We start from the raw sequence: 27,927 nt of genomic DNA, 5'->3' as shown, positions 1-27,927 counted from the left end.
TTGGATTACGCGATTCGCTCGATTAAATATTTTTCGAACGAATTAGGGTGACGCGCTGTCCTTGGAATATGATTTAGATCCCAGAGGAATGATCGTAAGATCCTATGAAAATTTCACATTCATTCTGGCTAATGTGGTTCTAAAACGACGATCACTTTTTTTCCTTTCTTAAATCAGTTAAGAATAATACAGAGATTTAATTCATTACCCAATATGTTTAAAAAATATTATAAAAAGAACAGGAGTATATTTGGACTAACAGATTATCCGTGAAGCTCGAGGGAAGTTTGTTGAATGTTATTATACATAATGTAACTATTAACGTTTACCTTTTATAATAAGAAAATTGAAAATATGTATCCTTTGTATCTGATGCTAGAAATGTAAAAAAACGACAACGAAGCAAATAAGTCGTTCATCTTGAATTTTTGATTCTTCTGTTACATTGTCAAAGAATTGAATGTCCTTGTAGATTTGCGTTGAATTTTGACATGATTTCAAATCTTCTGTTAACAAGGCAATTAAGGAAAAGTTTATGTTAACAGGATGTTTTAATTCACAATATTTTTAGCTGGAGGAAATCCGGCGGTTTTGTAAAAATATCTGAACGTCAGTGGAGGACGATCAGCCGGTAACGTTTCTCATCGGGCGGTCACTTGTGTTATCGTTTTTTCCGTTAACGAGATGCCCGTCATTTCTGAACTTGCTCCGACAGTGTACCCGCGTAACGAACTCGCGCGCGAACCATTCGCTACAAAACGGAGATGCCGACCGACAGCCGATGGCTGCTTTAAAAAAAACCCGCGTGTCCGAACAAATACTCGCGAATAGGCGGTACAATGGTAGCCGTCAGGGAACACAATACAGGAAGCTTTTTACCCAGGACCAATGCGGAGGTTGCCGCTGACACGAAACGAAATTTAATTCCCTGTCGAAAATTCGCGCGGGTTCAGCATTATAGATCCTTCCGGCCTTATCCGGATCTCTGTTCCATTCGAATCAACCCAGCTAAACGATGAATGTGCTACAGATAGTTACAAGCTTTCCACGATTCTTGCTAATTAAAATTTCTGGGCGCAACTTTTTCACGATTGCACAAAATAAATTTCTAACCAAACTCTCCGAGGAATCAAATCCCGCAAGACTTATTCCGATGGATTTAAATCCCTCCTCTACTTTTTTCTTCGTGCAACGTTACATTTTCTTCTCGATTATAAAAAATAAATTTTCAATCAATTCCACGTTTCGAACGAAGAAAATAAATTATGAAAAACTAGATCGTCAAAAATCGACTCTAATAAATTTGGATTTTTGTTTCTCTTTTTTTTTTTTTTCATGCAACAATTCGCTCCAAGTGTACCGTTACTTTGGTTTAATACAAAATCACGGAGGGTATACGCTAAACACGGTTGGATCGCGGGATACTATGTAGACTGTTTGTAGATTGCTATGTATTCAATCACGAGCGGGACCGAGGGCAGCCGAGCAGGGTTGCTGATTCTTGTTTGCCGATATGCTGATGTAATTATTATATTGGCTCCATCGTAGGCGCAGCTTCTTATTATTTGCCGTATTAATGCTGGCGTCGTTCATTAGCTGGAAACCCTGTCTACATTGGGTCACACGCATGCCTGCGTGCGTGTGTATAGGTGCTCTCTATTCCACGGTGTATTCACTGCAGACACAGGACACAGTTTCTCGTCGATGAATCCGTGAAACCATAGGAGAACAAGAGAGAAAAGGAGGATCACGCCGAAAGAGGATGAATCGAATTGAGAGAGCGTTTCGCGGCTCAGATTGTTTCGTCGACGGCATTCTATTATGAGAGCAGGGGAGGGTGGGCGTCACGAATAAAAGAAAAAATAAAAACGGAATATACGCGGAAAAAATGGATGTTGCCTGGCTAGGCAAATATCGTTGCCACCGAACCAGCGGCTGGAGACACACGACCGATGCACGTGGAAATTATTAAGCGGCCCGCCGCCACCGCCAACGTGCCCGCTGCTCTTCGACTATCGATAAATATTGACGCTGCCCGTTACGGCAGGTATTACGGCCGCGTGCTGCCGGGATTTCGGCCGGCGTTTACGAAGATATTCTCTGAATTTTCTCGATGAAGCTTGCCCACCAAGCGAAATACCGAATCGCCTATGGAAACCGATCCGCACTTAATCGATCCCCGATTATCGTTAAATAACAATAATTTCAAACGTATACTGTGGTTATAGGAGATCTAACGTCCTGGTGACGCCGTGGATAATTTCGTTAAATAGAATCACGGGCACATATGAATTTATTATTCAAAATTTGGGTAGTATGTCGGTCATGTCATAGAGGGGTAGTAAAATCAGTCAGGAGTTAAAGCAAACACGATTTGTCAGGACACGCGAATCGATCGGAATATGAGCAGATAATAACCTGAATTACGAAGAATCTTATAATACAAAGACGATCTATTCGATATAGTACATGTAAATGACAATTTATATTTATGTCATAATTTTTCTTTCTCGCCCTCCAATCTGTTAAAATTGTAATTAACATTTGTAACTTTTTATCCGTGAATAAAACAACGTTGTTAGAAATCGTCATTGCGTTTGATTACACAGAGTCGTAAAATATAATGCAGTATACCATCCTAAACTATCGGTCGACGCTCCTTCACGATTTAATTTACCACCTCATTATATGTATACGTCATGCATAGTACGCACCTACCCTCGTCGTAGTACACGGTGTATTCTTTTCCTTTCAATCCTCGAAACTCAAAATTACGTTACTATCACATCATTCTCTAATTTCTCAACATTAATCCCTCGCCATTCGTGGCGCCAACGTATAAATCAACTAAATTAAACTAGTCACCCTATACCTACGAATTCCTAGACATTGGCGATCGAATCGCAGCACGAGATCCTTTCGATTGCTTATAGGTCGCGAGGGTGTCAGAGTCGATATCTTGCCGGCTCTGTGTCACAGCAGGGACGCCGGTTTCCCGAGGTGGTGTGGAAGGGTGAGAGAGGGGTAAGAGAGAGAATCGACGACGGGTAGGGTGGATAACGTCGGGGGTAGGTGCGGCTGCGGGTGTTAGGGGATGGGTACGAGCGAAGGGGGCATGATTAGCATTACACTCTGAGCCTCGATGATCAATAGTGGAAACGTCTCTCCCTTCATTCTCATTCTCTCGCTGTGTTAGCCTTATCTCCCTACCTCCTCTCGCTTACTGTCTTTCTCTCTTTCTCTCACCATAGAGCCTGCTGCCTCCTCTCGCCATCGGATATGCGCGAATCTCCCACCCCCACGGAACCGTTTTCTACCACCCCCTGGTCTGTTCTACCTCCGACTTTTTCTCCGTCTCCTCCGCCCGGCTGGACGAGCTTCAGCTCCGGTGAATCGGTGAAAACTATGCACGGGTTATGACAACGAGCCATGTACGGTGTTGCGGTTGACGAGTCCCTAGGTTACATTCCTGCAAATCGTTTCATCCTTCATTTCCTATATGTCCTCCTCTGCTGCCCCTCGTCGAGGTTTCGTGCAGATTATCGGTGATACTCGATTTTCCCGCGATTTTAGATACACCAGGGCTGGTTGGAAATCTTAACAGATCTATATTTTTCTATAATATTTGCTTACGCGTTCTTTTTCCATTTCCACGTGTGCGCATCTTCTGTATTTTTGTATTTGTATTAAACGTGATAATATTTCTATGTCTATACAGTATATTAATTGCATTATTCACATACGTTCGACACGACATGAAAGAAAAATAACCTGTTATTGAGATTATTTACACGAAAGAAAAATAATCCCCCAAATACTAAAATTAATATTTCAATCTTCGAGTGTCACAATCACACACGATAGAACAAAACATAACATCTAACTTTCAAACAGAATTCTATTACTCGACAAGATTTGATCGCGATATAAGATGGTGCTTATATTCCCGTTGCTTTCTTATACTTTCCGAGAAAACTGCAGCATCAGCCGAACCATGCGTGCGTATCTTCACCCCCCGGTATACGTATGTACGTGCTATCGTATCAGCTACATAAAAGACCGAGATTCACCCCGAGCGCGGCATCTCGAATCTATAGAGAAGTTACACCTTCGTCGGCCGGCGGCGTCCCCTCAGAACCCCCTGTCAGGGGAACCAGGGGAATGTTTTATTTGACGGTGTCAGCAACCGGGAGATATTAACCGAACAGCTCTCGCCTGCTGGAATTATGTGGGCGGTCGTGGGTGGCGCGAGATTCGACTTCCATGGAATTTCCGGAGAACGCGCCACTGTGGTGAAAGAGCAGGATGAAAAGAGACGTAGCGACGAGGAAGACGAACGTAGACGAACGGCGACAGGTCGCAATCGGGAATTTACACGAAAGCAACCTCGCTGTTCTATCGTGCTACCTCAGAAACCAGTTCTTCAGCGTCTAACTACGAATCTTCTTTTGTTCCTTACTTCGTTTGGCTACCTGGCTTCGTATCGAAAGTATTTCGCCTATAACTCGCGTCTCCGTCGCGTTTTACAGTGGAGGGTCGCCGTAAAGTTCGACAGTGTGGGCCATGATCCGTGCAAGCATCAGGGGAAGCAGAAGAGTGGTCATTTTTGGAATTGCTTTTGGGATCGTAATTCCTCTTGCAAAGGAGATAAGAAAGCTTGGTCCCTTCTGGGCCAGAGGCGTCAAGCATCAAACAAGAAGTCTCAAAATCGTCAAGGTGCACGCGAAGAGTGGCGTTTGGAAGAGTACGCACGAAAAAGTTTCACGATGGCAATATCGAGTACCAAGATAAGGGAAGGGTTATCGAACAGGATCGACGAATGAAGATTCTTTCATCTTAGTAACAGTTTGTTCAGGATACTACTTGAACGAGCGTGCAGAAAACGTACTCTGTCATATATTTATTATTCTATTAGCGATCCAACGTGCCGGTTTGGCTGGACAAAAGAAAACGTTTGGAAAAGAAGAAGTAGAGGACGAAGATGAAGAAAAAGAGAGAACAGAGAGCGGAGCTAGTCCGCGGCCGAGAAAGGTTCGCCCGAGTATCTCAGCAAGCGAAGAAAAGGATCCGCTCAGACCGATACCGAGTCAAGCAGTCAAGCTTGTTGACTTTGGCTAAATATTGGATGGCAACTGCAAATATTCGCCTCTGAACTATGCTCGTACCCCGTACAGTGCACCCTCTACGCGAGTTCAGATCACTGTGCTCGACAAGAATCGGTGAAGCTGACCAATGTTAGAACTCGACCAGAGGAAAAGCACTTTGCATTCTAAATCGAGCCACTCGAAACACTTTTCGCGTACGTAAGTATACACACATCGTAAACTTGAGAATCGAGCTACGTACGAGAACGAGATGGATTTCGATTTTCTACCTTCGAATATACCATCTTTTTGTCCGATGAGTTGTCGAATGACAGCCAATAATTGTGCCAGATAATTACTGCGGCAAAAGATCGAATCCCTTTCGATCATTCTCCTTTTCTATTTCTGTCGTTTTCTTTCTCTACCCTCCCAGCCGCTCGTTTCTTCTCCCGCTTTGACAATTTCTTTCATCGAATCTCTTTTCGGTTCATTTGACGGGGTGACCTTTTTTCGCGCCTGCCGCACAAAGTGTCGATCCATCGTTGTCCTAATGGCTGGCAGGCCACTCGTCCTTATTGCAGACTTAATTACTGGCTGAATCCAGAAAGTTATAATGGCCAACAAGGAGTACCTCGAGGACCCCGGCCCCTTTCAACTCGGCCGCACAAATCACCGTCGAAATAAAATTTTCTTAGTCGAACGATATTTCAAGTGACGCCGTTCCGTTGCTCTACGATTTAATCTGCGAAATCTAGTTTCGATTCTCGTTGCCTTAACTACAGCTGAGAGCAACAGTACTCGTTTCTATGTTTGTTGTATCAATAATTATCCATTTTCCAATTGAAATATCGTAATACCTTTATGGATCTTTATATTTTGCATATTTTTACGTCGAAATTTATACAAAGAAGACAATTAACGAAACAAATTCTATCGCAAAACTTCCTTTGCATCGATAGACATCTGCATAAATTAAAATTCTAGTAAAAAAAATAAAAATAACAAGGGGAGAAAAAAGCCGATAATTCAAAGAATTCGATTCAATGCAAGAAGCCTTTACCCTGCAGCAGCTTATCGTGCGTGTGATGTACTTTCCGAGAGATACGTTTACGAGCGACAACGTAACGTGAAACGACAGAATTCGAAAGGCGCGTTTTACCCCAGCAGAGGATACCGTTCGAATCGAAAATCGGTCCACGAGGGGTAAAGGAGTCGGTGAACGATAGAGGAAGAACAGGGGCCAGAAACGGCGAGCCTAAACAATATCTTGCGGCAATGTAAGGAGCGTCTATTGGGCCATTACCGACGGTGGCTGACCATTTTGGCCATTTGGCTTGGACAGTGCTACGTCAGCGCTCCCGATTCTCTCTCTTGTTCTCCGCCTATTTCCCCTTTCCTCCCTCGTAGATTTCGACTCTTACCCCACCATTTTCGTAGTGTCCCCTTCATGCACCCTGCATTGTTAGCAAGGAATAATTCTTTTACAGGTCAACCTGGAAAATTCGCGAATTCGAAATTCCAAAGTAACCGAGAAAGAAACAGAATAGAGGAATTACTCCTAGGCAATTTTATCTTTCTTTCTTCGTTTTTTGCTTTTATTCTATCGGAGATACAATGCCATGTTTCAGGTTTTTGATTCGATGACGTTTTAATAAGAACGAATGGGAAATGGATACGGAAATTGCGTTCCATACCCCGGCGAAGTTTCGATGATCGCGCTACTCGATCTCTCCATAAAGATCGCACGCATGCGTATCTATATTTTCCACGAAGGAAAGAAACAGCCAAGTTCGAAGATCCTGAAACGGCGATAGAGCCACGATGATATACGACCGGCGATAAAACGGAGACATTGAAAGGCCACGATCGATCTCGTTTCGTTTCTTGGTCCACCATTCTTCCAGTGTTCTCCCTTTCCTGCGACCCACCTTCCACAATGAATCGCGCGATTCATCGATCCACCAACTGAACTTGATCGAGATTTTACAGGGCTTTCTCCGTTGCGAATCTCTCTTACAAGCTACTCTTCGATACAGTTTGAATCGAAAATCCGTCAAAATTTCCTGTTACCTTTTCTACATCGATCGCAGAAGAGAGAAGAATAGAAAAAAGAAAGAGAGAAAATTGTGGAAGTTGAACATTGCATTAACAATCGTCTGGTAGATCGATTTCCTTCTCTAGCGACCATAGAGGAAAATTTCTCGAAATTCGTTACACTGCCAGCGACGTTTAGCTCCCCTCCCCAAGTACAAACCAAGAATCATCCAGCGATCTTCAGTCAGAAAGACATATTCCAAGTTTCTCGAATAACATTCAAAGCGTAAGACAAAATGCTCGCGGGAGGAAGTCGTTTTCCTTCCCCCGTTGCTGGTTTCACCACCTCGCTATTGCTCTCTGTTTCTTTCCGCTCAAGGTAACGAAGCTCCTTTCTCCTCCTCTCTTATTCCAGATCCAATTCTCAGCTGTTACCTCTCTCTTCTCCCGGTTTCATCGTGCTTTCAACCCCCGAGTAAGCCGCACTCTTCGGCAAGCGAAACATTGCGCGAAATAACGTTAAATATTTACTTTCGAGACGATTGTTCCCGTCGGTACGACGATAAACATCATTATGTAATGTATATAAAGCGACGAACGCGGGCCAAGACGTCGACAGAGATATGCTCGTACACCAACGCCATCGCCGACGTTGAAACTTTTCCATGCGTTTTTGAAGGATTGACCTTGCGTTTCACACAGAGACGATACCAGGATCCATCCATCTGGACTGTCCGACCGAGGATCGAGTCGCATCGCTCATCCATATGTGGGTTTTCCTTCGATTCGATCGATCTTTGCGACGAGATGTTTCTGTTCTTCAGAAGTAGCAGTTTAAACGTGTCTTCGACAGCAGCGTTTATATGAATGGATTATAGAATTGAGAATAATTGATATGGAAATAAAGAAGAATTTGGAATTACCGAGGTGTCTGTACGATACTCAGGTTATACTTAGAGTATAAGTGAGATATCTTCATCTAATACTATACAATTAGCTTGCGGATTTTTACGCGTTTATGGAGAATTCAAATTTCAAGAAATATTAATGCGAAATGCATAGAATGCATTATCTAAAAGTGTATCTAAAGTGTTTAAGTATACGTGTACGTATAAGTGTATAAGTGTAAGTATATCTAAAAGTGTTTAAAATATCCAAAGTAGAACGCTACACTTGTTACAACGATGTGGGCGAAAGAAATTTCTGTCTAGGTTTTCGTGTTCATAAAAATATGAATTTGCACAAATATCCACCGATCTATCTGCGATTATTACCTTCCCTCGATAAGCATAAAATAAATATTGCATTTCATAAAACAAATATCGCACAAATGGTGAACGTTTCTAACTCGTTATGTTGCAACGATGTTAAACGCGTTTTATAAGTATGTACATATTTTTACAACAATTTTATCACGCCATATAAATCTGCATTGTAAGATTTTGATACAAAAATAACGATTAGAAGTAAATTTGAAATTATACGATCTTAAGAACAAATGAATGAAAGATATTTAACGAAAAAAGGAAGGCAGAAGTTCGTTGACCGAGTGGGAAATCACAAAATTTCTACTGCCGTTGAGACTATTCGAGATTTGCTTGTTAGCGAGTCGAAGAAGATATCCATCATTAATTGGATAACAGTTAGCGGTACTCGTGACGAAGCTATGTCGCGAAACGCAAACTGAATGGTCCGCGGACAATTTATCAAAGAAGGGCTGATATTACTTCGTAAAATCCCCGGGGGTTGGCAGAGGGTCGTCGTACAGTCCTTGATGGCGACGCAATCGCCACTATCCTTTCGAGATCGTCGTTAATTATTTCTCACTTTTCGTCTAGCATCGTACTCGAGGAAAAGAAGGGCCCATACACCACTTGTCGTTCATTGTGTACAGAGTATACGCGACGATTATTTCTCATGTATTGTTAGTCTCGGTGTGTACGGAGACTCTCGAGTCAATTTCGAACTTAATATTATTAATTAGACATTTGAATCATTGCAAAACTGTACTCACAACCATCCATGCCGATAATTGAAGAAGAAACAGAGAACGTTCTTTGTTGGTCTCTTACCTGGAACAAAAGGAAAATAAAACACGAATTAGTTCAAGCGTACATTTTTATTTGTTTAAATGTCTGTTTAAACGAATGTCGCTGTTCGTAAATATGATAACACTTTTTGTTCTCGTATAAAACGCGATAATTGACACGATTTACTAAATTGCAAATATACTGTAAAAATTTGTAAATTAATCCCTTCAGCTAAATTCCATTGAGAAAAGATTGAAACGAACTAGGAAACTTCGAAAAGTTTGTAATCGAAATTTAACTTCTGCGTAGTCATTTACAGTATGCATGTAACTAGATAAGTAGAAATAAATGTGATTAAATATTTAATAATACAAGTATCAAAATTGCTCAGGGCAATGATCGACCGCGACGAATATACATATATCTATAAGAGACCAAATTTTATTTTATTATACATAATTGATACAGTATTTAATTCAATATTTGACATACGAATTCATCGCAGTTCAATATTGAAACGACAATAGTAATTTTTAACGATTTTAAGAATCTGTTGAACATTTTTAAATATAGCTCATTTTTCTGTAAATGCCTTTAGACTTATGAACAAGAGTGTACTCGAAGAAAAATCGAAATTCGTTCTTAATTAACGAGACTCTCTAGATTGGTTCTAAGGTTAACGAGGCTTATACAAGCGGCATGATAAACAGTATCAAAGGGAGGAACTTTCTAGGGGTATATATTGGACGATATCGTGCGTGACAGGTACTTTTGTGTCGCACTGGCCAAGAGTACAAGCGGCCGGACCCGATAAGTGGCTCTATCAATCCATTCGGTCAGATAAGAATTTCACCATTGATCGCCGTTTCCCCGTATCTCCCTCTCGGTCGTGGACGTTCGTTCCGCTGCGATTAATGGACACCCATCAGCGCCTCGGACGGCCATCAATCACGATTCCCGAAACACTCGGACTCGCTAATCGGCGATTTTGTATTTTCACAGTGTCGAATTGTTTCCATCGTTAACGTCGACACGCTTTGTTCGCTGTTGTCGTCGTAAAAATACGTCGAAGGAATAATTAGCGCACAGTACGAATAAATCGTACCAAGCACCAGCTGATAACTAATTTTTCCAAGATTTAAATATCGATTATTATATATAGAGAAATGAATTCGATGGCATTAAAAACCTTTTACAACTTTATTAATTTAAAATTCTATCGATGCTAATTTTGCTTTCATTTCGATAAACAAAGAGACTTTTAACGCATTAAGAAACTCTTTAGCAGGAGCTAATTTAGGATTGAAACGAAAAGTCATGCATATAAATAATAGGTTTCATATTTTTCTCAAACTTACAAAATTTTATAGAATTCTATTAATCAGCTGTGGACTTCGTATCGTTATTGTTGCAAATTAGCAGATAATACTTCGTATGGCTTTAATTGTTATACATATTTCACAAGCTTTACACCGTACGTCTGACTCGTTCGGCGTTCAAGACGATAAGAAGGTATAACAGAGTTGTAACGACGACCCCTGGCACGCCGCGGCCGTTACGACACAATACATAACAACGTTTCGCTTATGGCAACCCAACAGGTGTCGCGATGATATCAATTTAGCGTTTACTCTAACCAATGTAATTCATAAAAATTCCTAACGCTATCTGAAAATCTAAGGCATTAAATCCCAACACTCTTATTACCAATTATAGTTTTTTCAAACTTGAGGTTAAAAGAAGCCCGGTTAAAACGAATTTCAAAACCAACGATATCGTTCCTTCTCTCAAATAAATAATACCGTTCTTGTTTTATTTGACTATGATCGACGAAGAGGAAAAAGATATCGCAGTACTTTCCGAGGGGGTTGAAAAGCCGAACGTCACGGCAGTGCAGTATGTTACTAAATGATCCAACCCGCAGCCATAATCCACCCCCGACGACTCCTCTAAGCGTCTCGGCCACGTAGCTACACCTCGATCCCCGAATTTCCCATGCTCCATCGGTGGGAATACGCAATTTAATACCCAACCAATTACATATACGAAATCTTGTTAGCCTCGGTTATACGGCCGGGGATACCGGTTCGTGGATTCGAAGGGGAGGGGGGTTGGTTGCAAGGGAGCTGCCGAGAAGCCTGACACCCGAGGCATTCTTCCGAGGATACCTAGAACGCGAAGACGAAGGTAGAACGAGGAAGAGAGAAGGGATTGAACGACTCAAGAGGAAGAGGAAGAAGCTTCAAAAGGGTGGGGCGGTCGTAGAAACAGGCAGGCATACAAACTTGTTCAATTATGATCCTCGATTACAACTATAAAATGCGATATTGTTCTAACCGCCACACCCTAACGCTTTTCATTCGCCTTGCCGTCACACTGCTACCCTTATGTACCTTCGCCTGGCGTATACTCCATCTCTCTCTCCCCCCTCCCCTACATGCTGGTTCCCTCGTTTCGGCTTCTTCAGACCCGAATATTCCTATTCTGAAATATACGCCTTCGCCGTATTAAACGGCGAGCTTGATTGGCGCGTCACCGTTGCTCACGTATCGATTTATCGGAGAGGGAGAGGAATTTATATCCTTTCCCGTTGCCTCAGGCGGATGTAATGGACGGTGGAAATTCTCTGCAGGTGGATTTAATTTAATACAGAACCGGTCGTCGTCGGTTGTTTTATTCCTACTCGCGCTTCTCTTTCTCTCCCTTCAGGGATCGTTCGCCTTTTTACAACGGCTTACAGATTTCGAGTCCTTCATATTGAAAATGAGGAAAGAAAGCGGAAGGAACAATGAAACCTACGGACCTGTGGTTTCAAGTATCCGTAGTCCGGAAAATATTATCACCACTTGGTGGGCTAAGATCACTCGGAGCGAGTAGTTGATCCCTTTGAAAACACATTGCAATTGTTGGGGAAATTAATGGTGAAATTTAGGAAAGATTTGAGGAAGTTGCCTTCTTATAGGGTTAGCGCACCATTAATAACCTGCGTATGCATCGTTTCTTATTGGGTAACTTGATGATCATTTTTCTGGAAAATTTATCTGTTGCCAGCATGTCAGAAAACTATCCAAATCTTATCGAATATATAGTATACAAAATATAACAGGAGAAATTTGTCAAATATACTACACCACTATTGCATTTCATCCCTCTCATATCATGGACATTGTTACACTATTATATTTTTATTGAATTGTTTTATTATTCGTTATCTACGATGAAACTTGAAACCTATCACCACGGATTCGGAAGCTTCGTTGTATATTCTTTTCGCACGAATTCAACAATGCATAACACGATTAACAAGACGCTGGTCAAACAAAGATCAGCAGGACAAATTCGAAGATTGTAAGAAGCAACCCGATGGGAATAATCGACGTCAAGTCGGCCACCTAAACGAAATTATAGTCGTTCCATGCGAGGGACGAAAGTGGCACAGAAGGTGTACCCCGGAACGAGTTTCAACGGCGAGGATTACGAAACACCTTGAAACAGTTCCCAAGGGTTTCCCAGGCGAACGGGACCAATCTTGTACGGACGTCACGGCTGGCCAATAAACGCGAAAATCACTAAGCTAACTACTTTGGGCCAGCGAGGCTTGTCCTGTTCTCCCTTCAAACTCTCTCCCGCCAACCCTTTCGGCTTGATGTTCCTTACACGAGATTTCCTGCTCGTCGCAACTCCATAGAATCGTTCCGCATGTACGGGATACATCCTCCAGCCGGATTTCGTGCGCATTTAATTAAGCTGAGAGCGTCGCTACGATCGCAATGACCTTACGATTCTCGAGGCGAATTCGCTCCCAGAATGCCTCCGATTGGATTGTGTCTGGTTATTTCGTAATTCTCCAAAAGACGCCCTTACAATCTCGTCGTTTCTTCTTTCTTTGCCTTCATCGACCAACGATACCAATAGATATCATAGAGACGAGAGAATTTCTTATTACAGTTTGTTCGGTTTCATCTTAGTATTCGATGCTAAACCGAAGATAAAAAAGAAACACGTTAGCGTGAAGAATCGTGGTGAAAGGATTCGTCGAGGAATCGTGACGTAAAAAAATATTGCAGCCAGATGGCCAGTAAAAGTTTGAAGCAGCGGAGCCATGGTTCTTGCCTGGCTGCGAAAGTAGATCGGCAAACAAAGTTATTTATTAGCGTAATACCTCGCGAAACTTTCTTCGGGGCTCGCTTTGTGTATCTTCGATTCCTTGGCTAGACTGTTTCTTCTCCTGACATCCACAATACAACACTCGCGTTACATCATAACGAAAAGGAAAAAGTAAAGCGAAAAAAATACAGACTAAAAGATAAGCATATTTCTCGCTGAACTGAGTCCAGAAACGATTTTCCGTCAGCGCCGGTTCCTCGCGGCCATTCTTCCTCCAAGCTAAAACCAGGCAGGAAACGATTCTCCCTATCCCATCGTTTCGTCGTGGCTTCCTGCCGCGCAACGCTTACGAGCGTTTAATGCATCTGGTGTATAAGTGGCCCCTATAACAAGGATCAACAAGCGTGCCGGAGAAATCCGCGCCTTACGGAATACATCAGCCGCCGTATTTACATTCGCGTTCACGCTGTAATAGCGGGCGCGATGATGCCTCTTCCCTTTACCTCTTGGCCCACCTCTATTCGTGCGCCTTTCGCGAATGTACACTCGTAATTCCATGATGTTTGTTTCCACCGTTGGCTTTCAGTGCAACCCTCTCCTCGGTAGGGGGTAGCTCGGTCCACCTTCAACTCGCTTCCTGCTTCTCCCTCCGTCCCCTTACTTCTGCTTCCTCTGTTCGCTCAATGCCTCCTCGCGTTTCTCTTATATTCGCTACATTTCCACCCTGCCTCCTCCCCTCATCTTTCTCTTATACACGTTTTCCTGTTTCCACTGACTCGCGTCTCTGTTTCCTGAACGATACCCCGTAAGCTCCAAGTAAACTCTCTCCCAACGGCGGCGAGAGAGAACAGCCCCGCGGGCAATCGCGTGGCCTGTTTAACTAGCCTTTTAATTAGAAACGCTTAAAAATTCACCGGTGCCACGAAATACATCCGGTCGCCTCAAAATTGTGCGTAGCTGCAACCCTGTCGAGAACCCAGGGCGGCCACGGCTTTCCTTTTGTTGCGTTGTGCTCCCATTGTACGGACAGGCCCGCCTAATATTTACCGCCTAGGCACTGGGGGGTGCGCCACCCCAGCGGCACCCTCGCCGGCGCTGGCTCCGGGCACTCGCAACGAAGATACCGCTGGTGTTTCGCGATAAACGATCGAAATCCAATTCCTACGCGTGTCTGTCATATTCGAAGCGTTAGAGTCGGAAATGAAGTATTTTCGTTAGTTGTTGACGAACAGTTTGCGATTTGTTTGACAGTTGTTTGCCTCTCGTTCGCGAACAAGTTCGTGAAATATAATTTTCTAAGGCGTTTACATGGAAACTCGGAAATATATCGCGAGATTGTAATAAAATAGTTTCACGAATTAGAAAATTATCCTTTTATTAAAATTATTATTAAAATTATTATAAATTACTATGAGTTTATTACAAGCATTATTATAGAATTTTCTCCAATGAGTAGCATGTACCAATTTATCAATACCTTATATGCAAATTAGAATATACAAAGAGAAGAATATACAAATTATAGGACTAACGAAAGGATCATGGATCAACTCGATAGAAATACACTCTCCTTTTAATCATCCACGTTCCATAACAAATTTCACAAATTAACTTCTAGTATACGTAAAATGGACAAGGGTGAAGCAATTTGAATTCTCATATTATTTGAGCGACGACGCGTACGTAAATAAATTTTATTTTAATTGCAGGACGTAACTGATAGCCATTTTTGTTGTATCAAAGAGTGGCGTATAAAATTAGGAAAACTGTGAATGATCGAGATCGAAGAGAAAAAGGTTGCTGAGGGGTATTACGATACACGAAGAGAACAATAGCGCTTGGTAAATTAATAATTAGGTTCATTACGAAAGAATTCAACTTTGTGACGTTGTAGGTGATATTATGTACGTGTATCCTGGGCAAAAGTACGTGAAAAATTCTATCTCATTTGATACCCTCCGCCGTTGCATTAACAAACGTATAATAATGCACCGACCGCGGTGTTCTACCGTGCATTTGCACGACCGTTTGCACCGACTTCCGCTCGGCCCTTCCCGTGTGCCTCTCTTCCTCTTTTCCAAGTTTGGATGGACCACGCTCGTTTCTCGTTTGGCGAAAGAGAAAATATTGAATACAATATGGGCCGCGGCGCGGTATTATTTACACACGCAGGCTTGGATTTTTTCCAAAAAAAACTCGCACAAAGAGTCGGATTTAATTCGTTTTCGGCGGAGAATATTCATTCGCCGCGAACGGAGCGTATGCGCGGCAGGTAAAGTGAGGTATAGGGAGAAAAAAAAAAAGAGAAAAGGAATGCACATGCATACACGTATGGAGAAACAAAAAGAAAGCTGCATCTGTTCGGGTCGTGTATTATACGCGCGCCTGCTAGGCAGCCAATAGAATACGATAACAACGTGCTCCCCGTAAGGAGCCTACGCGAATTTTCGCTCTGGATTTCGCGATACTCTGACCCTTGAATCCTCTTTGCCCGAGGAATTAACGCGAAGCGGGCGCGCGCGCAGTTTGCGCGAATTTACAGACTATTTAAACGGATTTACCTTTTATTTCGTGATTTATCCAAGGAAATTCACGGTGAAACAGTGGGACGAGAGTACATACACTGTCGTGCGTAAGTATCCGGAGATTTTGGTCCGTTTCCACGAACGGTATTTGAATTTGACCAAAGTGGACAAATTAATGAAAAATTAGTAATTACGCGCTACGTTTACTATCATCTTTTCTGCGAAATCAGCAGATTATACATTGAAATCAGCTATTAAACGATGTGGCAATAATATATTATTTATTGTTTCTTAGTAATCGCAAGAAAAAGGAAACCAAAACCTTTTCACGTATCTCCGACCGTTGCTTGGATTGATAATTGAGAAACGTGAAAGATCTAAAGGCAAAGAAAACAACCTGCCAAGTAACATTCTATAAAATAGTTTTATAGTTTTGACGATTATGCACGCCAGTCTTATTATCGCGTACTGTCTTCTAAAAATGAATTTAACCATGTCTTAATATACTACATATTCCGATTACATAACATACTATCAGATGATTGCAAGGAATAAAATCATTACAATTGAATTTCATAACTTTGTAATTAAAAATACACCTCACCTAAAATAAGCAAATGTCCGGTTTTACTTTTGAACGGGGTAAATGCATACGAGCAACCGACACCCCATTCGTGGCACCGAAAGATAACCATCGATCCACTCAACCGAGTGTTTCCTCGGCGTCCACGAAAATCTTCTCGGGCGGAAAACTGCAACGGAGAATGAAAGTCGCTAGAACGAAATTCTTCCGGCTCCGTGAGCCTGTCCCGCGAGAGGATTCCCGTGCAATATTGGATTTATTCAAGCCTACGGGCGAAGTTGCGCCCTAAATAAAAAGGGTTGTCGGCCGTAGGCCTGGTGGAAAGCTTCCTTATATCCCGCGCGGTGAAACTTTTCTCGCCGGGACATCGCGACGTCGCCGGGGCAAAAATACCCAGAGACATTATTAAATACGATTATCCCCCTCTTTTGAGCGAAGGAGGGAAAAATAGGGGTGACGGAACGAGGAAGTCGCGTTCGAGGAATAAGACGGTGCGCAACAGTGACAGAGGAGAAAAGAAAGGAAGGAAGAAAAAAAAGGCCGGAAAAGGGGTAAGTGAAAAAGTGGGCGTGGTGGACGAGTCAGGCGAGTAAAAGTAAAAAGTTAGGGTGATGGTATGCGACTTCTGGAGGCAACGAGGGGTGGGATGCAGTTCGAAAGGGTAGCAAAAGAGGCGGAGAGGGCGGGGGTTGGGGTGGCGAAAGAGGAGGACGTTAGGTTGAGCCGGGCTCAGCCGGTCGAGCCTGACTCGGCTCTCAAACTTTGATACGATTAAGACGGAACGAATTAATCTTCATCCCCGCGAACGCCGTCTGCTAGCAGCCACAGGGATAGAGAGAGGTGGCGAAGAAATTTTTTTAAAAAAAAGGGGTGAGCGATCGTAGAAGTAAGAGAGAGAGAGAGAGAGAGAGAGAGAGATAAGTAGAGAGAAGTCCGTTGGACGGAGCAACCGGGTGTCGAGGACCGAGGGGTCGCCTTTGCCGGAACCCTCTTCACTTTCTGGCGAGAAGGTGACGTTAATTAGAAAAGCGCGACGAGATTTCTGACTTCCGAGCCGGACCACGATCGGTTCCCGCCTCCTTGTCTCTTGGCTTCACTCCGAGGGTTGACCCTTCGGGATTTCGAACGAGAAAGATGGATATTCGAAGCATATTTCACCCTTCGATTGTAAACTGATCTGCCATGTATCTGGTCCTATGTGAATTTAAAATAATAAGTCACCCTCTGTCAATTTCCTATTTGATATACTCTAATGTTTCAGGGATCTTGCCTTTTAGTTTCCTTTTTTAATTAATTGATCGTAATTCTGTAGGAATAACAATGGTAAAATTGTTGAAACTCTGAGAGAATTTCGAGAACACGATGTACGCCAATGCACTGCGAAGATTAAACAAACGCTTGTCGCTGCCGCACGAAGGGATAGTTCGAACTACGAAAGGCATGGTCAGCAGCGGTCTACCGGTCGTTTTTAATCCCATTGTGAACATGGCTTAATCGAGAAACCATTACCCTGGTTTGCTGCGCGAGCTAGACTGTCTGGAAGGGTAGGGCCCTCTTATAGTGGAAAGGGTGGGTATGTGTTTCCGTGTGGATCAAGCCTCGAACCTATAGAGAGAATGAATTGCTGCTCTTTGTCCTTTCTTCCTCTTGTTTCTCCATTCGTCAAAGAAAATCGGTATGGAAAAATTGTCCATCGAAAAACATTATTCCCTACTCGATCCTACATCGCTCCTACTATAATTTTTCCATAAAGCTACTTGCATTTCGTAACAGTACGCGTTAGATATATCAGAATCTCCGACAAGAATACAAAAATATTAACGTTCCAAGAAGATATAGAATATAAAATATATACGTGTATTTACTGTAATTACGTTTATATCACGCCAATTCTGTACTAATTGCGCGAATTGTTTTATTAAAATATACAAACACAGAGATATTTAGAAATCGAAGCAGCGTTACTTACAATGCGTAATTCACTAAAATAATACAAAGTAACAGTATCCTCTGAATAATATAAAAGAATGTTTTCAAGTGATATCTTCTTTCTAGGAAAATTCGTGCAAATGGAATCGATCGTTGATTTTCAGAAAGAAAGTAATATAAAAATCCAGACGAAATCGCGATCAAACTCCTCGCCAATTTTATTTTACGTTGCCTGCGAATTAAGCAATCACTGCTAATCTCGCACTCTCGAATTCCCTGAGCACAACCAAAGACGAGGGCATAGAAATTTTCCCTCGACAGACAGGAAAAGACCTTCAACCCGCAAGTAGCCTCTAACTAAGCGCCAGTGCACCCTGTCGCGTTTTCCCTCAGCATTTGCCACTGGTCAGGAATTCGCCCGTGGTCGCTCACGGCGAAAAGTCAGACAGAAACGTTGTCCAGGGTGGGAGTGGTTTTGCTGATCGGATGGTATTTAGCAATAAAGTTCGATTCCCCAGGTTCGGCCCAGAGAAAGAAGCAGTCCCTGATTTCGTCGGGGTTGCGAAAATTACAGCTCCCGGAGCGGTCGATCCGCCCGCACGTCCACTGACGTGCAAGTGGCCGTGTTTAAGCTCACCACCGTGTATCGGTAGAGGTGTGAGGCTTGTTCCACGACTGCAAGGGTCGCTTGGAAAAAGGGGATGGTCGGAGGAGAGAGACTGGAGCGGTCACCGAGGTGATCCAGCTGCGGGAGCGGAGATCTACGAGGTGGAATGACAAAAAGACCACGGTTCGCGGGATTGTCGGCCATTCTATGGTACACGGTGCAGAACTGAAATCGTCTCGAATGGCTCGAGAAGGATAGCTTCAACTGATCGACTGCGATACTTTTTCGTGGTCCTTTGAATTTCTTTTCTTTCGAGATGAGACACTTGGTACAGGTGCAATTAATTGCTATATATAAAGTGTTGAAAAGAAAACTACAATTATTATGTTCGAACGGAAGAGGAAATGTTTGAGTCCTTGATATTTCCTCTTCAAGATTTATTTTTGAACCTTACGGAATAATAAATGTTTTGTTATAACTGTTTCGTATGGTCAATTACAGCGTAAGTAATTTATTTCAAGAAAAATAAAATTCTTCTAAATTCTTATTATGGAAATTTCGAGTGCGAAAGGCATGAGATCGTATTATTGGCTTTTAGATAAATAATTTTGTCACAAGGGACTAGCGACGTCAGAATCGTCTGACAATGAAAGCTTTGGATTCTGTCTTGAAACGAAGTCACTCTGGAACGAAGCTCGCGTCTCTATTTACACAATCGGTTCCCCGGTGATCGAACGACGGGTCCGTCGAGCAGAAGGAAAAGTATGGAATATTTAGCGTTCAGTGAGCTATAAAAGCAATTATATGGGAGCCATTGTTTGTCGGGAGTGCGCCTCCGCGATACGGGGGTGAACAGAGTCGAGATGACGGTAGAGGTTCGAGAGGGTGAGGTCCGACCAGAGGTAGGAAGCATCAGACCAATGAAAATCAGAAGTACGGAGCAATAAATACGACCGAGTCAATTCACCCCCCTCCTCCCTTTCTCCATTTAGTCCTACAGATCGACCCTGAAAACCCAGCGCGAATCTCCATTCAGTTCGAACGCAACCTTCTTCTTTCCCTTCGTCAACCATCCGGTTCGCTTCATTCTTGCCACCGTATTTCCCACTATCTTCCTTTGACTCGCCACTTTGTCGGAAATTGTCGTTCTCGAAATAAATCGATCCAAACGAACTCGAAGCTGGGCACCAAGTTTTCGAAGAAATCACATTCTTTTATTGTTCCAGTCTTTTAGAAAATTTGAACGAATTCTGACATACTTATTCGAATCTTCGCTACATTATACTACCAATTTTTAATTTTTAAGTTAAACGTTTAAAAGATATTTCTGGAAGAGTAAGAGTTCGCTTTAAAGAAATTTACGAGTGAAACGTTGCTCCAGGTGTTTTAATTACAAACGCATCGAAATATTGTAAATCAAATTTCCAAGCAAGAAAAATACCAGATGAAAATGATGGCGGAGAAAGATGAAGAGAGAAATCAGTCTGAAAAGTACGGAGTGCAACCAGCTGTTAGAGAAGAAGAACAAGACTTGGTAGAAGAAAAGAGAAGAGAAGGACGTGAAAACAGGGTGTCGGAGGACCATTCTAATATAAATGTCCCCGGCCGAAAACCGGAGCGGAGACATTCGCTAATTAAAAAACTTGAAAAATTAATACACATTTCTCTCGGTGCTCGGGGGGTTGTGTTACTCCTCGTTTAATCCTTGGTATCTGATCGGCCATCTGTTTCCAGCCATCTCGAACCTGGCACCGCTGCCAGCTTTCATCCTCTCGTTCCACCAGCTTTCAAATTACTTCTTGTACACGCCAAGGGTTTCTTCGATGCTGCTTCTAATCACTGGCCGTTTACGATAAACTTTCTAATTAACACGAACTAAGACAAGAAAGAACTTTCGTTGTTCTATTAAATCAAGGATTACGAACGAAACGTCCTGTGTTTCAGAAACACGTATCCTGGCGAAAGCGATGCACCGTATAGGAGGGTTCGCGTAAACGAGGATCGTGATTTTCAAGCTATCACATCGGCACAAAAGCGGAACAAAGACCGGAAAAGCAGAGGCAGCGAAGATATCCCTCGATAAACGGGCCAAGGAGGGCTGCAACGAGAAAGGGTTGACGCGACTCTCGATGCTGGCAAGGGAGAGACAACCATGAAGAGACCGATCTGTCTCGTAAAGGGGTGAAAGGAGTCAGTCGAACTCCTGCTGGGAGCCTATCGTTATCAACAATTCAATAGTGTTTAACTTATTTATGTGCCGTTAAATGCCGAGACTAATTAGATGGCGGCATAAAGATCCGAGGTAGTACCCTCGGCGGGCCCTCTTCTCCAAGTGGTTCGGCGCAGCGCCTCGTGGGGTGTAACGTGCAGCAGCAGCAGCAGCAGCCGCAAAGAGGGCAGAGAGGGTTGGAACGAAGGTTACGGAGGTTAGAGGAGGCTTCCATAACCATCCGGAGACAGACAATAGCAAAGAATGAGCCAGAGTCTCTCTTGAATAGGCCTCAAGACACTGAACGCTATAATGCGAAAGACTCCATTGTGACGCGGGCAGTTAAGTGCTCCTGTCTGGTCTCCGAAACGAAGTGGGCTACGTTCTCTGTCTCGTTTCACCGCCTTGCCTCTTAACCGGTGTTCCTTTTACTCGTCGCATCGTCACCTCCTGCTCGATTCCAGTAACTCGATGATTCGAGCCCGGGATATGAAGGAGAACTGCAGGTGTTCGATCAGAATCAATCCACCAAGAATTCTCTTCTGATCGTGTCACTCTTATTTTCCTGAGATAATTCTATCGTAGAGAAGTTCGAGCTCTCGCTTTCTTCCTTGAATTTCTAGCGAATCATCCGGGAAATCTTAATAGACGACGGAGTCCCACGCGGATCGGTAAGCGTGAATCCCGTGCAACGGATCTGGGTAAAGAATGAAATGAAATGTTGGATATTTAAGGCCGGAAGAGGGGGAGTTGGACGATGGCAGGGAAGGAACGAGACAAGATGAGCCGTGGCTGCGAAAGTTTCGCTCCGGTCTGCGGAAGAAGCGTCTGACCGCGGCACGATTCACGGATGATAAATCGTTTAAACCTTTTCACCGGGACCGTTCGGCCGGAAGTAAAAGGAATTTAAGATCCAATTGCAGCCAGAGATACGGCTGTGTAGTTAAACAGAGCAGGATAACGGGGTTTCGTCGGTGGAAAACAAAAATCTTTCCCCTCGTCGAATTCGTTGAACTTTCGATACGTTTCGACCGATATCGGTAAAAATATTCGAAATATAATAAATGCTGTTATAAAAGATTGCGGCAGCGTTTTACGAGCCGAACGACAAATCACGATCAGACGGTGATGTAACGGCAGTTCTCGTCGTTCGGTCGACTGGCAAAAATAATTCGAACTGTACACCGAGCAACGTTGCAGATTTACGACGTGTCGCCACGTCGTGGACGGCTAGCACACAAGCAAAGTGACTCGACAACGCATTACGAGATTCAGCGATACAAGCCACTATATACACTGTACACACATACGCGACAAGGTAACACCTTTCCCCACTGTGCTAGCGATTCGCCATCGAGCGACGTTTTGCTTTATGTATACTGGCCTCGGCGATACGTGATGTATGATAAACAACACGTGTTAACATGTAACGAGAAGAAAGAGTGTCGATGCACACGTTCTGCTCTCCTGCTTCGATGCCACGATGATTTATCTTTTCGTAGAAAAAATATTTTTCTAGTAACTCGTTAAAGGAAAACAGAATACATTTATCGACTTTTTGCTGGTATTTTTTGTTCTCGTATTTTAATTTAATTACTACGTGTATATTATAGAGACTTGCATCGGAGATAAGATTACTATTCATTGAAACATAAATATGGTTTTATTTTATTGCCATGTGAATTTAACATAAGGCGCTAGGTTTCTAGGAAGGAACTAGAAGAAGACGAACAATGTGTAGGTGTGCCACGATCTTAAGCGTGAAAACAATTCCGAGAAATAGCTTCTGCATTCAGAGTTCTCAGATATCGGACGTGCTGTTCTTTGATACATTCGGAAGGTGTGATATCTGGTTGCTTAACCGGCTACGCGATGCACGCAAACACGCCTGTCTTCGAGAATTTGCGTTTTATCAAGTCGATGCGACCGAGAATTAACTCAGCCCGCCTCGGTAATTGTTTGTAGTAATGAGAAAAGCGAAGGAAAACGCTAAAGGATTTGGCGCGAACACTATCTTCGTTTGCGATAAGTGCAAATTATTAGCCACTTTATCGTAGCTACTTTATTGTCGTAGATAAGCCCGTCGTTTACCCGATTGTGTTTCGCGAAACCTGCAACCACGACCATGACTACGTCGCAGTCCTAAAACCAACTGGCTTTATCGTAATTTATGAAATCAGTCTACCGTAGAAGGAAAGCCAGAATCAAAGCTATTAAACCATTTGCAAACACACCGTTTCCTAAAGACCTAATACGTTCCTGTTGAACACCTGTTTCTCATATCTCCATTAAAAAAAAAAGTAAGGAGGAAAAAAAGAGACTTAAGAACCGAAAGAATTAAGTATAATTAGTCCCAACGGCGAATAGCAAAATTACTATCTTGTATGATGGTGATTACATTTTTTACCGAACGTAATAAGCATAGCACGTCGAAAGGAAGGAATTCTGAAAACAGGTGAGTAAAAAAGTGTCGGCCGATTCTTCATACTGTATAAAAAAGCGAGTCGCGTGCGAAAGATAGAGGTCGGTGTCGCCTCCGAAATGGCGCGGCTCCGCGGTCGTTCGTTTCTCTTATATCCTTGATAGTCGCTCGTAAACCGAATTAACAGTACGGCCACCACGTGACCGTAGTTAGCGTGCGCCTAGCGTGCACTCACACGATTAAAATGTAAACTCACGTGGGAGAGAGAGGCTACCTCGCGGACATATTCGACTTGCACACGACCGCGCGGAGGAACCTGTGAATTCGCCGACACGACGTGTACACACATCCATCCATCCACTCACACACACGTATGCATATACGTACGTCCTGATAGATACGTCGAGGAAACACATATACATACGTACACATAGAGAATTTCGTGTGGACGAGCGTGAGCAATAAGAGGAACCGACAGAGGATATCATAGAAGCGGGGTAGCAGCTCGTGAGGAATGGTAGGGGGCAGAAAATGCATATCCAGGGTATGAAGAGGCGGCCTCTCAGAGCTTGGCATGGTACAGTGGCTACCCAGCCACCCCTTCTCTCTTCCTCGACCACCGCCACCCCCATGCGAAAGCCGTACCTCTCGCGAAACGTACATCTACTTCCTCCTGCCTCCGGCTCGCACAGCCACCCCCTCCCTCTCTTTCTCCTATTTCAGCCGTAGTGCAGTAGTCGCTTACAGCGCTTCCAAATTCACGTAATAAAGCTAGCAAGAGAGAGAAAGAGAAAGAGAGGGAAAGAGAGGGAAAGAGAGAGAGAGAGAGAAATGGTGGCGGTAGGATGGAGGGTGGAAACCAGGCGCCCACGCTAAGTACATTTACACGGATAGATGAAAATATCAGGAACGAAGGAACGGCAAAGGTTGGTCGGAAGTTGCGAAGGCGGTAAGGGAAGGGGTAGCTACTTAACATTCTTTGCCCTGGGTCCGACCAGGCGGCAAGAGGGATCGTGTTACCCTGAAAACCGACTGCACAGGTACTGTTCGTTTGTTTATAGATATAGGGTACATTTTTGTCGACACAGAGAAGAAGGGATTCGTAGGCACCTTGGGGGAGGAGGGTTGGATAAAAAACCGAGGAAGAAAGGGCGAGACACTCGCTATAATTTCGAGCGTAACCCGTTTGCACGGGTCTATATTTGCACTCGGATAGACAAACCTACGAAGGGCCACTTGTCCTTTCTTTTTGCCCCTGCCCCGATCTTCGCTTCTTGCACCCTCTTTTTTGTCCAACTTCAAGAGGGAATCGCTATTTTTGAGGAACATGCACGAATACGAGTCGCCAGGATTTATTTTGCACGTTTCACGACTCGAAGTGTTCTCGAGGAACGAAAGTTCGTTAGATCCGGAGATAGAAGATCGTTTCGTTGTTCTGTTATATCCTGATTCGACGATCACCACGACATTGTCGATTTTCTTTTTCAAGCAGCTTTTCTATACCACTACACTCTCTATAAATATATATATATATATTTGTACTCGTTTCTCTCGAGATTTACCCTTGCTTTCTCTGTGAAACAGACGAAGCTTTTAGAATACACGAGTATCTTTCCTACGAGTTTTTACATGTTCCTTTTGAAACCTCGTCTATTTATCGCGAAACAAACGATACGTCATCCAATTAAATAATCTCGGAGAAAGAGTCGGCCATTGCCAGCGGACCTGTTATTAGCGACGGTTGAAAGCCGTGCGATTAAAAAGCTCCGACCTTCTAGGGAGGCCATATATCCGTAAGAAAAATACCTGTTCACTTTTCACTGTCTCCTGTGCACCGATACACGCGCGCGCGCTCGACTAACGCAAACTAAGTTATAATTTACAACAGCACCTACGCACTCTCACTGCTAGGCAGAAAGAGAGAAGTGTATCAAGGGCTACTTGTCGTTCTTTTTCGACTCTTCCCTCCCTTCTTCTATAGCGGAGCCCGTCACAACCGTTCCATTCGAAACGTCCGACATGCATGTATATATGCATGTATCTCCCTTTTTCGGCTGTGCATCGTGGAACGAACGTGAACCATGTGGGGGGTGTTCGCGAGTATATATATTTATTTATTCGTTTTTCGCGAAAGAACAAGGGGGTCTGTCGGCGCCACCACCCCCGAAACGTGCACCACCCCTCGCCCTTCTGAAACCGGTGAAGTGTGTGTACCAGAGGCAAGCGTAGGAAACCGGTGCTTTCGTCGACGTGCAGAGCTTGATAGAAGAGCGTGCACACGTTTCTGTTCATCGGATACCGACTCCCGCTGCAGGCTACATTGGAGCAGATTAACCGGAAGGGATTATTACAAGGGAGGATGGAGGGATGTACGCATTTATTCCGGCCAAGGGATGAGAAGGACCTGCATGTTACTCTGCAACCCAGCATCGCAACCGGAGAGAGAAGGATTCTTTTTAATTCTACTTCCCTTTTTTCTCCTCGACTTGTTCAGTCCCACCCTCTCGCCGCGTCTCCGTTACTCTATCCGTTCCTTCCACCTGTCCTTCAAAACCGATCTTCCTTCGATTTCAAGCGTTTACACGACAGAAATCCCGTGGCGCGTAATACGATGCAGCCCTTCAACGAATCCCTATTCTGTTGATCGGCTGAAACCTCCATCCTGCTGGTTCCTCCGAATCGTTAATAACGAGATCGATCGAATTATCGGGGCTACCTTTCAAATTCACCGATTCTACAGTGTGTTCGCCAATAAAGGTTGTTTCGTGTAGGACGCGATAGAAAGAGGTGAAATGAAGACAATGACGAATGAATGCGATTCGTACGAGTAGGTAAAAGTGCAAATAGCGAATTGGGTGTACACATGATGAAAATAGTGGCGCGGGACAGAACATGGGACATACACGGAGAATCGGGGCTCGTTCGACAAACAAACGATGGGGTTTCATTCCAACGATCGAATGCTTCTTTGGTCGGTACACAAGGGGGGGAAATGCGCCGCTATTTTTCAAAAAAACTCGCCGTTTTAACGTCCAGTTCACGGTTAACGTTGCCAATCGTACATTCGCAACTGATCGTTGTGCGCTCCTCAACAGATACGCGTACACGTGAGAAATACATACGTACGTGACGAATACATGGATAGGGAGTGCAGAGAGGACGTACCAAGGGTGGAGAAACTTGACGAAACATCCGCGCAGATTCCACGTGCACGCGCGAAAATACGCGATCGGTATTCTCCGACGAGAAGCTGGGATTACCGTGTGCACGTGCGAACTCCTCTCCGCGGTATTAAACGATTCGACGAGTTTTATTTATTCAGGAAATGAAAATCCTAATAGACTTTCGCTTCGTTGTTATATTTTCTTGCCCGGCTCAGAGCCCAGGCGTGCCCGGTATTTACGTACGTACCTTTTGCGCGTGCACGACCGCGTCCATCGCAGCCTCTCTTCCTATACACATCGAATACGTGATATCGCAACCCAGTCTTCTATAACGCGTTGTTAAATAACAGCATGAGCAGCCTTCTGGGAGTTTCGGAAGGAGCTTGTTTGAAGAGCGAGGGAACAGTTACCCACTGCGCTGTTGTTGGGATTATCGGACGAACCACCTCTGAATGGAATCGGTTCACATATGTGTTTGGTAAATGATTGTTCTTGTTATCGAACGGGGAATTCTAATTGTTAAAAATGAATCGAAAAATTCCATCACTCTTTAAATAGGTACACGCTTAGATTTTAATAAATCAGGAGTCTGCCTCGTAATTCGTTGATCATGGAACAGGTAGTAATTTTATTTCAGGAACACTACCGGACCTTTTCACAGAGAAAGAAGATAGACATTGTGAGATTTGGGTTACTTGAATTGTAAGCTAGAGACGTTCTGTAGAGGAGAGTGATAGATTTATTTTAAATTTAAGCCTTCAGTTTAAATATTAAATATCAAGAAGAATTTCTTTTTCGATGATAGTAACATCAAATGGAAATTTGATCAAACTAAGTTGTAGATTGTAATTTGAAGATTTAAATTCAGACGAAACAGCTCTACTGGTATTTAAGCTAGCACTAAACCATTCCCTGTTAACCGTACGCGCCCGGTAATCCAAAGAATTTGGTCGATGTAAATGTAGGCAAAAAAAAAGGGGGGGTGGCATGTAAATCGTTAAAGAGACTCGATTAATTAACACCCACTTTTCTTCACCGTCATTTGCAAGAAAAATAGCCTGCGTTCGCAGTGAAGCACACGCGTCGGTTCGATAGAAGCTTACTTAGGTATTAAACGGTAGCCGTGTATTGTTTAAAGGTTCGCGTGTGTGGGATCGGTCACTCTGTATAAGAGAACCGTGGTAAATATTAGGTACTATCCTGGCGGCGTTAAGTGTACAATGGTGAAAGGCA

At 43.5% G+C, this 27,927-nt stretch overlaps 1 protein-coding gene across 17 annotated transcripts in view; it reads right to left on the bottom strand.

Annotated features, from left to right (window-relative positions):
• The window catches only part of FoxP (forkhead box transcription factor P), a 216,703-nt gene that overhangs the window by 59,454 nt on the left and 129,322 nt on the right, over positions 1-27,927 (bottom strand). The window contains exon 1 of one of the 17 annotated variants that reach the window (XM_076622588.1): positions 9,133-9,153. The exons of the other annotated variants lie outside the window; for them this stretch is intronic. Coding sequence (XP_076478703.1) covers positions 9,133-9,138 — 6 coding nt within the window. The 5' untranslated portion in view covers positions 9,139-9,153. Of the gene's footprint in view, positions 1-9,132; positions 9,154-27,927 lie in introns of those variants that run through there. 17 annotated transcript variants of the gene reach the window in all.

The sequence above is a fragment of the Bombus vancouverensis genome, chromosome 11 (assembly GCF_051014615.1).
Source record: "Bombus vancouverensis nearcticus chromosome 11, iyBomVanc1_principal, whole genome shotgun sequence".
NCBI classification, from domain to species: Eukaryota; Metazoa; Arthropoda; class Insecta; order Hymenoptera; family Apidae; genus Bombus; species Bombus vancouverensis.
This window is presented reverse-complemented; position numbering and strand designations above follow the sequence as displayed.